Genomic DNA, 14,618 nt, shown 5'->3' with positions numbered 1-14,618 from the left:
CTGTTCCTATTTCTTATGTTCTTATGTAAGTGTACAATGGACAACCTTTGAGATTATTCCTAATTAAAACTGAACCCTTTCTGCTAAAAGTATTGAAGTTTGTAAGAATAGATAGTTTTGCTGGTTGAAAGTCAGTGAGTTGCTGGTTGACTATTCACTGTGAAATGATTCCCAATTTTTTTCTCTTATTTTCTGCACTTTAGCCTTGTCAGTGCTACCTACACATCAGAAGCAAATGATGGCAAACTCAACGGCAGTCAACTCATTTCTCAGCAACCCAACAGGATTGTTTGACGGTGAAAGAGCGAGTCCTCACAAAACGTTTGAAGTGGTCCTTATTGTGACTGTGACAGCTGTGTTAAGCTTGGTGACAATTATTGGAAACATTTTGGTCATTGTTTCTATCAAACTAAACAGACATTTACAAACTATTAACAGTTACTTCCTTTTCAGCTTGGCCTGCGCTGATTTGTTTATTGGTGTGTTCTCTATGAACCTATACACCACTTACATTGTAATGGGCTACTGGCCATTGGGCCCAGTGGTATGTGACTTATGGCTTGCTCTGGATTATTTTGTCAGCAATGTCTCTTGCGCGAACCTTCTAGCCATCAGCTTTGATCGCTATTTCTGTGTGACCAGGCCCCTGAGCTACCCCGTGAAGAGAACAGTGAAGGTGGCGGGGATGATGATTGCAGCAATTTGGGTGGTACCATTTACGATCTGGGTTCCTCTTATTCTCTTCTGGCAGTTCATCGTAGGCGAACGGACAGTTAGTGAGAGCGAGTGTTATGCACAGTTCCTCTCCAATCCAGCCATCGTCTTTGGCACTGCTGTAGCTACTTTCTATGCCCCTACACTCATTATAATTGTTGTCTCTGTGGAAACAGCTCGAGCCAGCAAAAGTCGAATGAAAGGGAATAAAAAGGTGCCGGGATCCAGCAAGGGCGCCATTTCACCCTCTCTAGTGAACGGCAGCACAATGGAGCTGAACCAAAACAACACATTAGATGGTACTATTTTTTTGTCACATGACAAACAGCAAAATGTCAAAATAACTGGAGAAATACTAACTAGTAAGGATGGCCAGGTGGCGACGTCGTCTCCTGGTAAATTACCTCACCCCAGTGTGGTCCCATCAAACCATTTAAGAATGGACAACCCCAAACTCTCTTCCATAAAAGCTATAGGCAAATCTGAAAATGGTGCTGACAGTGCCACCACAGTCAGAACAGTGCCAGATGTCATCAGTAAGAATGGACATGACAGCGAAAGTAGAGCAGAGAAGATCATTTCGATTACCAGCACAGCTTCTAAGAGTAAGGGAGCCCTGTCCCGAGAGAAGAAGGTAACTAGAACTGTCCTGGCTCTTCTCTTGGCATATATCGTCACTTGGAGCCCATACTTTGTCATGGTGCTCATTTACACCATAAGTCCAAGCAGTGTCCCCGACACAGTCTGGACTATTGGATATTGGCTCTGTTATATCAATAGCACTGTCAACCCCGCTTGCTACGCGCTCTGTAATCCGACCTTCAAGAAAACCTTCAAGCATCTTCTCATGTGTCAATACAAGAACATTGGTTCCATAAGATAAACACGCTCGAATTTTACCAACACTTTATACATCATAGTGATGACAACTCTCTTAATAGACGTTTAAAATGCATGAACTTAATGTTTTCATTGTATCAGAATAAGGTTCAGATTGATGGGTTAGTGGTAGTGGTGGTCATAGGGGGAACAACGGTGGTTATGTTGCTGGGTAGGAAATCTCGACCAGCTAATTGATTTTTATTATTTTACGAGTAATGAGCAATGTTGGCTAGGCCAGGCAGAAAGGAATGTTTTTGACTTGAAACTGCCCTTGGAAACATCATAGCGAGCCATTCAGTTGAAGGGCAATTGTGGATAGGAAACTAATTGTGGTGTGACACTCCATGAAGGAATGAAGTGGGTATCTATAGTGTGTAATATTGGAAAGACAATTCAATTATTTCAAATGGGTTTGTATTATAAATGAAGGATGTGCTGATTCTTAAAATTTACTAATGAGTGAGCAGGAAAAATGATTCTCCCAAAATTAAGGGCCACAAGGCATAGCGTCGGTACGACTGATGAGAAATATTCTCCTTTACAACGCAATAACAATACAAGTGAAGCAGTGTAGCCGCTATTGAGTCATATATGGACAGGGCAAGGGCGAGAATAGTTAAATTAGATATCCAGGATATGGAATGGATTAATGCAAACAGAATAAGTTTTGATTTGCCCTCCCAGCGGAAGCACACTCCAAGTCCGTCCCCACAAACGGTACAGCAGAAACAATTTTGTATTTAACTGTGGTTAGGTGAATATTAGTTAAAAACATGGCTTTAGTGAGAGAAATGAAGAGGCTCCAACTGCTTACACACAGTGCTTCCTGAGTGGATAACATCCATCACCATTTTTATTATTTTTCCTGAATTGATTAGATATAAACTGTAACAGCTCTAACCAGACAATTGAGGTTGGCCTGTTAAGAATATGTGCTTCCTGATTTAGGGCTGAGCTGATGGACCAACCAGGAAGCCCCCTGCTTCGTCTTTGACCAGGAGTGTCAGTTCCTCTGGGACTCCTGATGTTGAACAGCTAACTGAAAGCACTCTGTATGCCTCTGTCAGACTTGACAATAAAGAGATTATGGTGAAAGAACTTCTGCCTCTGAGGACTAATTACATAAACACACCAATTATTTTCCAAAACAGATTTATAGTAAGTGTACAATTCAACTTAGACCTGTGGATCTGTTCCCCCGATCGTCGAATAATGCACAATCACGTAGCTCAATTTGACGCCAATACATCAAATGTGTTCTCCTAATGTATTACTAACTTGTATCAATATTAGACTCTCTCCTCAAATTAGTTAGAACGATCAGGATTCGGTTTAATGTGATCTAAACAACAACCCCCAGCGTTTACATGAAAGCATCTTAATCAGGATCCATAAACTCTTGGAAATCTCCATTGGCAGCAGAATGCTCATGCCCTGGGGAGTAGATGTTCAGGCAAACTCTGTGGCCAAACCCAAATGTATGTTTGTGAAATGAAATTGTGTCGATGCAGCTATAAAGGCCGTTGTTAGTTTCAATGTGTTTCCCTGAGTGAGTCAGAAGGAAAAAGAAATTCTTAACTCCTGAAACCTGGATTACTATTTGATCATCGTATAGGAGATGTTTTTATCATAAAGTGAGATGCACATTCAAATAAGACAGTTTAAACAAAAAGTTTCCCAAAGCAAACACCCTGTGTGTTTAACATGGAGAATCAGCCACCAATTCAAAACCTTCACAGCATCTCAACTTCCAACACAAATGGATTGTTCTCCAGGACTTTCCCAGACAGCAACTCGACTCAGTTAATCATCCTTTTTCTTAAATAATTTTCTCCCTTTCATCTCAGATTCCATTGTTAAACACACCTTCAAACTCAACATCACGTTCTCTGATTTGTCTCTACTTTCAAGTCACTAAAATTGAATATACCATGCATTGTTTACTCATGGGACTCCTGTTGAATGCATATATTCCTCAACACTTCTGCATTTCCCTGTTTGAATTTACCAATCCAAAATCAGTTTAACCACTTGTCTCTCAATGCAAATTTCAAACTAGCCTATTCACTTGTACTTAAAACACAACATAACCTGTCATTACAAATCCACAATTCTAACACCTTAACCTTTCATCTCATACAACACACAGGCAATCTTTTTTGTTACTTCACCCCATCGACTAATGCTTTTCTCTCTCTCTCTCACACACACGCACACACACACACACAACTTGCTTTACTTAGGCATGGAACACAATCACAAGAAATTTTAAAAAAATACATTTATCTTAGAAAAAGAACGAAATGTCATATTTTAAATACGTATTCATTTTATTTACCTATTTCTTGTTACATACTGTACTTAGCTATGCAAAAACTATTAGATTATAATGTACTTGCATGAGTCATGATAATGTGCAGAAGTCTTTAGTAAGAATGAAGTTAGTTCTAGTTAATTTTTCAGTTAGCCACATCCAAGTCCTTTGAATTTAAATTCTTGACAACACATCTGTAATGATATCTCCCATTCAGTTACATGGATCACTTTCAAGTTGAATGTTTGCATTTACAATCTCCACTGGAAGAGTCATACATTTGTATCCCAAAAGGTCCACAGAAACTTCAAAGAACTGTTCTCATTTTAGGTAATCATCTCTGAGTTGTTTGCAATACAGACTTCAAAAGCTGAATGTCTCCTTTTCCACAGTTGAATGTTTCTTCTGGTGTACTGTCACGTCCTGTGAAAAATATCCGAATGATTCCTCAATTCCCATTTTATCTTCCTGCAACAAAACAATACCAACATTACTAGTACCAACAACCATTTTAGAATGTGTTCATTGAATCAGGTATTGTTAAAACAGTTGTCATCAGTACAATCTTTAATCTGTCATGCATAATCTAATACATTGCTGTGGCTCTAGAGTCATGTGTAAGGATTGCACATTATACCCCCTGTTTTCTCTTCCTTTACTCACACCCGCTCCTGTTCATCCCGCCTGGTAATTTACCACTTGAGCATGTTGATATAGCACACTCGCTGACTCTTTCTCCAATATGGAGTATTCACCACATATTTTAGGTTGTCATGTTTATTTTCGATCTGATAAGGATCCCTAAACCTTGCCTTCAATTTGTTCACGTGAGACGAGCAACAATACAAACATCCCTTACCCTCCCCCACCCCAACTACAAATCGACGAAGAATTTTCGTCTGCATCTGCCTTATTGAGGTGCCTTAAAATGCTATCCTTCCTGACTCCCTCACATACCCTACTTAATATTTTTCCTGATTTCATTCAATAATTCAGGAGAATAATTTCAATAACTTATTCTGAATTCGTTTGACTGAGCATTTCTTAACCACAAATTGCCTCGAAAGAACTGAGTCCTTATGACACATGGTCCGTAGCAGAAATTAACAAGGATAGAGCTTCCCATTTCCAAGCATGAAAGTACGCTCTAGCCTCTTGTTTGTAAGGTTGTTGCCATCATTCCACAGCAGCATGTGATTCAGGATGATAAGCTGACGGACTGATTTATTTTATTCCTAGGCTGTGCCTCACATCTTTAAGCACATGCAACGCGAATTTTCAACCCTGATCAGATTGTATTTCTTCTGCAAGTGGAATATTTTAAAGAATTTGGTTAACTCTTGGACAATCACCTCTTCTTTATTCTATAAAGAACTCGCCTCTTGTGGATACATTCGCCATTGCCACTAACATCACCAATTGTCAATAAATACTAATTCTCACTTTCAGTCTTTTGGAGATGCCAATTAATCAAGAAGTTGTTGAAATGTTCTGCAAATGGAAAAAAAAACCTGAATTTATTGCAAAGGCAGAACAAGTCTAAAACATGATTGTGATTATCTTCGGCAAAAGAAAGTTATTTTGACAGAGAAACGAAAGAGAAAAAACTGCTGTGTTTGAGGAAGAACTCCGATGCGTTCAGTTACAGACTGTTCAGGGGGCGAAAAAATATCAGTTGATCGGAAATTCCTCCCAAATACCTGGAAATCAAGGTTGGAGAGCTGATAGAGTAATGTTTACATGGGTCAAATGGACAAAGTGAAACTTGTGCATTCTGAGAATGTGATTCAGAAACTAAGAAGAAGAGCTTAATCAACAGATACAGGCAAATCAGCTCTCAGTTGAGTGAGAGATTGGGAAGGGAACTGTTGCGAAATAAATATGAGTTAAAACAGGATTGGAAGCAGGTTAAAGACGGTGGTCACTGCAGAGGACGTTTTAACAAAGATGGATGGTTTAAAATTGTCACTTCATTGAAGGATACTGCAGATGAATATCGAGATAAAACAAAGAAGCTTAAAAAAAAAACATAAGAACATAAGAAATAGGAGCAGGAGTAGGCCATCTAGCCCCTCGAGCCTGCCCCGCCATTCAATAAGATCATGGCTGATCTGTCGCTGCTCAGTTCCACTTTCCCGCTTTCTCCCCATAACCCTTAATCCCCTCTCTTATCAAAAACCCATCAACCCGCGTCTTAAAAATATTTAGCGAGGCAGCCTCCACCACTTCAATGGGCATAGAATTCCAGAGATTCACCACCCTTTGAGTGAAGAAGTTCCTCCTCAACTCCGTTCTAAACCGTCCCCCTTTTATCTTGAGGCTGTGCCCCCTAGTCCTACTGTCTTTTTTGAGCGGGAAGAGTCTCTCCACCTCTATCCTATCCATCCCATTCATCATCTTATACGTCTCAATGAGATCTTCCCTCATTCTTCTAAACTCTAACGAGTACAAGCCCAGTTTATTCAGCCTCTCCTCATAGCTCAACCCCCTCAACTCCGGTATCAGCCTAGTAAACCTCCTCTGCACTCCCTCCAAGGCCAAAATATCTTTGCGCAGGTGCGGCGCCCAAAACTGCACACAGTACTCCAGCTGCGGCCTCACCAATGCCCTATACAGCTGCAGCAAGACCTCCCTACTTTTATATGCAATCCCCCTCGCTATGAAGGCCAGCATCCCATTTGCCTTCCTGACCACCTGCTGCACCTGCAAGTTGGGTTTTTGCGACTCATGCACAAGGACCCCGAGGTCCCTCTGCACCGTCGCCTGCTGCAGTTTTTCGCCCCGTAAGTAATAGTCCTTCCTACCATTCTTCCTACCAAAGTGGACCACCTCACACTTGCCAACATTAAATTCCATTTCCCATTTCCTGGCCCATTCGCCCAACCTATCTAGATCCTTCTGCAGACTCTCCACACCCTCCGCACAATTTGCCGTTCCCCCAATCTTAGTGTCATCAGCAAATTTCGACACCCTACACTCAGTTCCCTCCTCCAGATCATCTATATAAATGGTAAAAAGCTGAGGCCCCAGCACCGACCCCTGGGGCACTCCACTAGTCACCATCCGCCAATCCGAATAGCACCCGTTGACCCCCACTCTCTGCCTCCTATTTGACAACCAATCCTCTATCCACGCTAACACCCTACCCCCAACTCCATGTCCCTCGACCTTCTGCAATAACCTCTTGTGAGGTACTTTGTCAAACGCCTTCTGAAAATCTAGAAAGACCACATCCACTGGCTCTCCTCTATCCACCGCCCTAGACACATCCTCATAGAACTCCAGTAAATTTGTCAGACACGACTTCCCTTTAATGAAACCGTACTGCGTCTGCTCTATCAAGCAATTCCCTTCAAGATGCCTCGCAATTTCCTCCTTAATGACAGATTCTAACATTTTACCTACCACAGACGTTAAACTAACCGGCCTATAATTCCCCGCCTTTTGCCTGGCACCCTTCTTAAACAACGGCGTAACATTAGCCGTTTTCCAATCATCCGGCTCTTCCCCAGAATCCAGCGACGTCTGGAAAATAACCACCAAGGCAGCCACTATCACCTCCGCCATTTCTTTCAGAACCCTCGGATGCATTCCATCCGGTCCTGGGGACTTGTCCACAATCAGCCCCTCCAGTCTGTCGAGCACCGCCTCTCTAGTAACAGTAATGTCATTAAGACCCTCCATTCCTACCACCATTCCATCGCTAACACCCGGCAAATTATTCACATCCTCCTCCGTGAAGACAGAAACAAAAAAGTTATTCAATACCTTAGCCATATCCTCATCCCCTACCACTAGGTCCCCTTTCTCATCCTCTAAAGGACCAACATTCACCCTAGCCAGCCTCTTCCTTTTTATATATTTATAAAAACTCTTGCTATCCTTTTTTATATTAAGCGCTAGCCCAGCTTCATGGTTTCTCCTACCCTTCTTTATCAACTTCTTTGTCAATCTTTGTTGACATTTAAACCTCTCCCAATCCTCTTCTCGCCCACTACTCTTAGCTACTATAAATTCCTCCGTTTTTAATTTAACACTTTCCTTCACCTCCTTCGTTATCCACGGCTCATCACCTCTCTTCCGACTATCCTTTTTGAACATCGGAATAAATTTCCGCTGAGCACCAAGAAAGATCTCCTTAAAGATCCTTCACTGCTCCTCAACAGACCCTCCCTCCAACGCGCTCCCCCAGTCCACATTCGCCAATTCTTCTCTCATCCTACCGTACTCCCCTCTATTCAAACAGAGGACGCGTGTCCGGGAACCCACTTTCTCCTCCTCCATCTGCACCAGAAACTCCACCATACAATGATCACTCTCCCCAAGAGGATCCTTCACCACAAGGTCCCTAATTCTACCCGCCTCATTACATAGCACCAGATCCAAGATAGCTCGCTCCCTCGTCGGCTCCAACACACACTGTTCGAGGAAACTATCCCGGCAGCAATCCAAGAACTCTTCCTCGAGCCCCCCGCGTCCAACATGGGTCGACCAATCAATATGCAGATTGAAATCCCCCATAACTACGGCCGTCCCATTCCTGCACGCCGCACTTATTTGCGCGTTAACAGCCCGCCCCACCTCCAGATCATTATTCGGGGGCCTATAGACGACACCCACCAGCGTCTTCCTCCCTTTGCTGTTCCTTATCTCCACCCACAACGATTCCACCCTCTGCTCCTTGGCTCCAATATCATCCCTTGCTACCACCGTGATGCTATCCCTAATCAGCAGAGCTACGCCCCCCCCCTTTTCCCTCCTGCCTATCCTTCCTAAACACTTGATAGCCCTGTACATTCAGCTCCCAGTCCCTGTCACCCTGCAGCACGTCTCTGTAATGGCCACCAGATCATATCCATTTGTGTCGATCTGCACCACCAGCTCATCCACTTTATTCCGAATGCTTCGTGCATTCAGATAAAGCGCTTTCATCCCAGCCTTCACCTGGACCCTATTTGCCGTAATGCCACCAACCATACTCACGCCCCCTACTCCCTCTATTATTGGGACATCCTCGGCCTCTTCCCTTACCTGTACCCTCTCCTTAACTTTAGACCTCGTAACATCACCTACCCTCGCACCCTCCCCCCCCTAATTAGTTTAAGGCCCTGTCTACAGTCCTCTTTACTCGTTTCGCCAGCACTCTGGTCCCAGCACGGTTCAGACCAACCCCATCCCGCCTGAACAGGTCCCACCTACCCCAATACTGGTGCCAATGCCCCATAAATTCAAACCCATTCCTCCCACACCAATCTCTGAGCCACCCATTCACTTCCTTAATCCTGTCAACCCTATGCCCGTCTGCACTCGGTTCAGGCAGTAGCCCAGAGATAACCACCTTGTCGGTTCTACTTTTTAATTCCATTCCCAGCTTTTCATACTCCCTCCCCAGGTCCTCAGTTCGCATTTTGCCTACGTCGTTGGCACCCACATGTACCACAACGACCGGATTCTCACCCTCCCACTCCAGGTTACTCTGCAGCCCAGCTGCGACATCCCGGACCCGAGCACCAGGCAGACAACACACCCTTCTGTGCACTTTGTCATTGTGACAAAGGACAGTGTCAATACCCTTCACCCCACTATCCCCAATCACTACTACGTTCCTTTTCCCCCTCTGTTTGCCTATGTCCTGCTGCATCACTGTACCATGTGCAGTTTGCTCACCAACCTCACCTGCTTCGTTCTCGTCCAGCCTGGAAGCAAGAACCTCAAACCTGTTATGCAGATTAAGAGGCTGAGTCCTCCGCTCCTCACCCCCCTTCCTCCTCCCAGCAGCCCCCTCTTGTCCCTGACCCTTAGAGTTAGCCAGTCCAGGGGGGGTGGATGTTACTTGCACCCCATTGACAATGGCACCCTCTCTCCCCCTGATGAGCCTCAGCGTCCGTAGCTCAGAGGCCAGCTCATCTACCTTGAGCTGGAGCTCCTCCAGCAACCTGCACTTACTGCAGGCATGGTCACTGGGGAGGACCCTGGGGTCCACCAGTTCCCACATCATACAGAAACCACACATCACATGCCCCTCCATTATTCACTGCAGTAATTTTGAAAATTTCCACACGAACTGACCTGGCCCTTTTTCTCTCCAGCCCTTTTTGATATTAAGCCCTAATTGCTCACTCTGCTTCCCTCTCACTCCACTGCCCGCTCAGACGCTGCCCGCTGTCTACACCAGGCCTCCTTTTAAACCTGGCGCTGATTTAAAGCTGGCTGGACCACAACTCCTTCTAACCACTCCCTCAGAATTCTTAAAGCAGTAAATACAATAAATAAATGCTTTAAACAGTTCTTCAAAGAACAAAGTGCTTTAAACTTATTTAAACAGGTAAAAATCTTATCTCTCTCTCTGCTCCTTCACTCGTCTGCTCCAGCAAACAATACAGTTAAGATGTAACTGTATCATTTCCAAAAATGATTTGAGCTCCTGTAATGGACAATTTCTCTATCACACCAGTATTTGCCTCCCCAATTTTCAAATTAAGTTTCAAATTGAATCTGTGGAGAAACGGAACATCAACCTGCAATAACCCTTCTGGACAACAGATGGCACTAGCCCATAATATTTGTAACTGCTAACCGTACCTCTCAAAATGCCGACAGATTGTGTTTCTTGTCCAGAAACACAAGAGTTATACAATTTCCCCACAGATATGAAAATTTTGAACATCTATGTAGCCTGTCCGCCGAATTTTCCGGTGTAGATTAATCTCTCTATCCATCTCTCTAGCTAATTCGAATTGTTCGCTGTGAACCTGTACGAACGCTCTGCACTTGTCCTCTCTTGAGACAGAGGCCAAAGCACATTTACAGAACTCTTAGGTTTTTTATGTGCAACCTGTGTCCCGTTTAACTTCCAATAATTCAATAATCTTGTTGCAATGATAACCTATCATCATCTGCCCTTCACCTTTGTTTTAGAACATTTCAGTGCAACCGAGCTCCCATTTAGCTTCCAACAATTCCACCTCCTATGTCCCAACTTTTTCCGTTCACCTTTGGTTTAGAACTTTTCAGTGCAATCAGACTCCCAACAAACTTCCAGCGATTCGACTTCGTGTATGCAACTTTGTTGCAATTGTAACATGTTACATTTTTCCATTTACTTTTGCATTAAACATGTTCTTCTTTAGTGTAAAGGTGCGCTTCCGTCTGCCCCTTACAACGAGTGCATTTCTCCTCACCAGGTCGCTTTCATCTTCCATTTATTTAATTGTTCCAATGTGGTCCTTCTGTGGCACTCTGCTGCTTTGTACCTCATGGATTCAAATAAATGTGTTGTAGTCATCACACCTGCTCTGCGTTATACTGAGTTCCACATTCAATCTCTCTGATTTGAGATATTTCTCCTGAGTTCTGATTTGGTCTCATTAGCGATTAAACGGACTTTTTTCATTTTAGAGACCTCACGAACTGGAACCATCGTCTCTATGTTCACGCTCTAACGCAACCGAATTTACAGCCTCAGATTTCCTTTTACGAAGGAAAAGATGCCCAACCTGTTCCTCCCTCCCAGCTAGTCATAATCTGGCATATACTGATATTATCATTGTAAAATATGTTCAACCATCTTGAATTCCTTAATATCTTCTTGTACTATGGAGATCAATGCGATAGGTGTAATATTATCAATGTTCTGCAAAAAGTACAATTTGTCTTCTGATATTAGATATTACTCCAGTGCTCTGGATAGTAATCACTCTCCTTAATTTGCAATTGTAATGACCTCGTAATTTTTCACTCAGCATCTCCAATATAGAGGACACTTATTTGTGAGCAGTAAAAGCTGTGCCAGAATTGGAAGATGTACCAGTAAACCGTTGCTTCTGGAAGGAGTGCTTGGGTCTGCAGACAATGGGAAGGGAAGTGGCGAAAGGGCAGCGTTGTACTTGGTATGCTTGTATAGGATGCTGTTGGAGAATGTACAGTGGATGTTAAATAAGACGGAAGATAAGGACATGCGATTCAAAGGACAGTGCACTGAAAGCACTTTCCTTTTCCGCAAACCTATTGTCACCCTCACTTCAGCTGTTACATTGCACTATATCTGTGAAACAGGTGAAATTCAAAGCTGCCGGATGATTTGATTTGATCTGATTTGATTTATTCTTGTCACATGTATTAGTATACAGTGAAAAGTACTGTTTCTTGAACGCTAGACAGACAAAGCATACCGTTTAAAGAGAAGGAAAGGAGACAGTGCAGAATGTAGTGTTACAGCCGTAGATATGGTGCAGAGAAATATCAACTTAACATAAGATAGGTCCATGCAAATTCTGATGGCAGCAGGGAAAAAGCTGTTCTTGACTTTTTCGTACATTTGCATCGTTTTCCCGACTGAAAATGGTGGAAGAGAGTATGTCCGTGGTACGTGGGGTCCTTGATTACGCTGGCCGCTTTTCCAAGGCAGCCGGAAATATAGACGGAGTTACTAGGTGGGAGGTTGGTTTGCGTGATGGACTGGGCTTCATTCACGACCTTTGTAGATTCTTGCTACCTTGGACAGAGCAGGAGCCAAGCGGCGAGCCAATCAGAAAGGATGCTCTCTACGGTGTATCTTAAAAGTTGGTGACAGTCGTAGTGGGCATGCCGAATTTCCTTAGCCTCCTGTGTCTCATAGCCTTATTAGTCAGGATCAGTTATTCAGCGCCCATTGTCCTGTCTCTGCTTAACTCTAAAGTAGATGGGTCTATGTTGGGCATGGGCTGTTAAGGCTATTTTGTAAAATATATTCGCATTACCTGACTTCAATCCAGCGGCAGCAGAGAATTTTTGATCTACAAGTCATAGCCTCTTTTGCGTTCTTTACTGGCAATTGTGATCCTGTCAGTCTGAAAATGTGACCTCTCCGCCTGCACTACTTGCTACCTGACGGGCATGGCAACAGCTGATTTTCTGGTCATTATTGTTAATGTCATACTCTTCAGGATCAGTTTTTATTATTTCCTGCAATTGTTTCTGAAAATTACCTCAGTGTGTAGCGTCCTCACTGTCCTGCTTTCCGCAGCACCGGACTGCTCTTTCTGGCTCACTGTCACTTTCTCTTTTGATCGATTCTTATCCTTTTATTGCCAGAAGTTGAAAATGAATTATTGCACCGAGAAAACTGCAGCTGTTATTGCATCGTGTGGCATTTTTCTCTGTTTAAATGCATGACATTTTACTTTGGATTGGAAGGTAGAGGAATCGTTCATTAAGTCCCCTGGTTCTGCAATGAAAAATTAAGATTTTATGCAGACCTTGGAGTGTAAGATTTAACACTAATGTCCCATATGCAATTATTCTGTTGCTCAGCATTCATACAGTCAGATGCATTTTAGTAAACAGTCAAGTCCATCAAAGACTGAGGGCTCAGAGCAAAAGGGATGATCATAGAGACCCAGAGATAGAGAACAGAAGGAAGTCTGTATTTTACACGTCACCATATCTGGCAGCTTCACAATTCCATGGCTTTTACATGTTATACATTTCATATATTACAACGTTACAGGAAAAAATCCCAAGAATTACAAAAACTCTTGATACAGTTTTGATGAATTCAAAGTATTGCTGTTAAAATTAAATTGCTGCACAAACATTTTTTTTAATGGGGTGACTCAGTCCAAGTTCAGACAGGAGCTCATGATCATAGTGAAATATTCAGTTACACCAATTGTTCAATTAATTAATAATGTAACAGCTTAGAAAAGAGTTACTGAATGAAGGAAGGCAAACATAGACAACTTCCAGTGTTTCTAATCCATGAATCACTGTTTATCCTCATATTTCCTTCAGTTGAATGACAACAGAAACAGGCAGAGATAGAGAAAAGATAGGCGTAAACAAATCTGAACATGGTACCCAGAATATGAAGTTAGAAGAGTTATTTCTGCATGGACTCATATAAAATATCATTTTTTTACCACAAAAATCAAAAAAATAGTTTGTGTTAAAGTTCCAGACCAGAAGTCCAAGATAATCATGAGGTCAGATTAGAGACCAACATTTTGTGGCACAATTGTAAGGATAGGATTATTCACTCCAGGAGCATTCCACTGACAAATTAAAATGTTTCATTGTAAAACCAACTTTATTTGAGAAGATAGTTTTGATTATAACGAACAAAGGAAACAGCTTGATTATTAAAAAAAACTGAACAACAGTTAAAAATGAAAGGAAACAACTCAAATTTCTAGCTTACAATGGTTCAGTTCTAAATGAGCAATACTCTCTTATAGACTTACATGTCCTCTTGAAATAGAGTTAGCAACCATAAATATACTTGCTTTAATGAGTGTATGCTGCCTCAAAGCTTTCAGAGAGCGATTTTGAGATTCAGAGCAGTTTGCAGATGTCAGCCTCCCCAGCCCCAGATAGAACACAAAAGATGTTTCTTTTTTCTCTGTTACCAACGTAGATCCTCCAATTAACAATATCATCACATGAACCTGCATGCCTAAACCCCCACATTCATTGCTTTAATCAAGACCATAGGGGAAATTTCCATCTATACACATATATTCATTAGCTCTCTCCTAAGTGCAAACTACATGGTTAAAATCAGCAATTACCCTATTCTCCCAGCAGCTCTTTGAGCTGCATTAGCCCAGACATTCTGATTACCTGCAGAATAAAGCTGAATTTTAAACATTTAGCTGAAACATAATTATATATATATATATATATATATATACAGCAATTGCCTGCTATCATTCAGATACAAGTTAAAGTG

The 14,618-nt window shown here is 42.4% G+C and overlaps 1 protein-coding gene across 1 annotated transcript; it reads left to right on the top strand.

The window, feature by feature from the left end:
- Positions 1-235: 235 nt before the first annotated feature.
- On the top strand, positions 236-1,597 carry LOC145348495 (muscarinic acetylcholine receptor M2-like). Its single transcript, XM_080196682.1, has one exon. It carries the CDS (start codon positions 236-238, stop codon positions 1,595-1,597), a length of 1,362 nt encoding a protein of 453 aa, XP_080052808.1.
- The last annotated feature ends 13,021 nt before the right edge of the window (positions 1,598-14,618 follow it).

Source organism: Carcharhinus amblyrhynchos, chromosome 9 (assembly GCF_965287045.1).
Source record: "Carcharhinus amblyrhynchos chromosome 9, sCarAmb.v2.hapA, whole genome shotgun sequence".
NCBI classification, from domain to species: domain Eukaryota; kingdom Metazoa; phylum Chordata; class Chondrichthyes; order Carcharhiniformes; family Carcharhinidae; genus Carcharhinus; species Carcharhinus amblyrhynchos.
Note: the sequence above shows the minus strand (reverse complement) of the source record. Positions and strands in the feature narration are given on the sequence as shown.

Coding starts and splice junctions, on each gene's coding strand:
- LOC145348495 (XM_080196682.1), top strand. CDS start 236: ATGATGGCAAACTCAACGGCAGTCAACTCATTTCTCAGCAACCCAACA.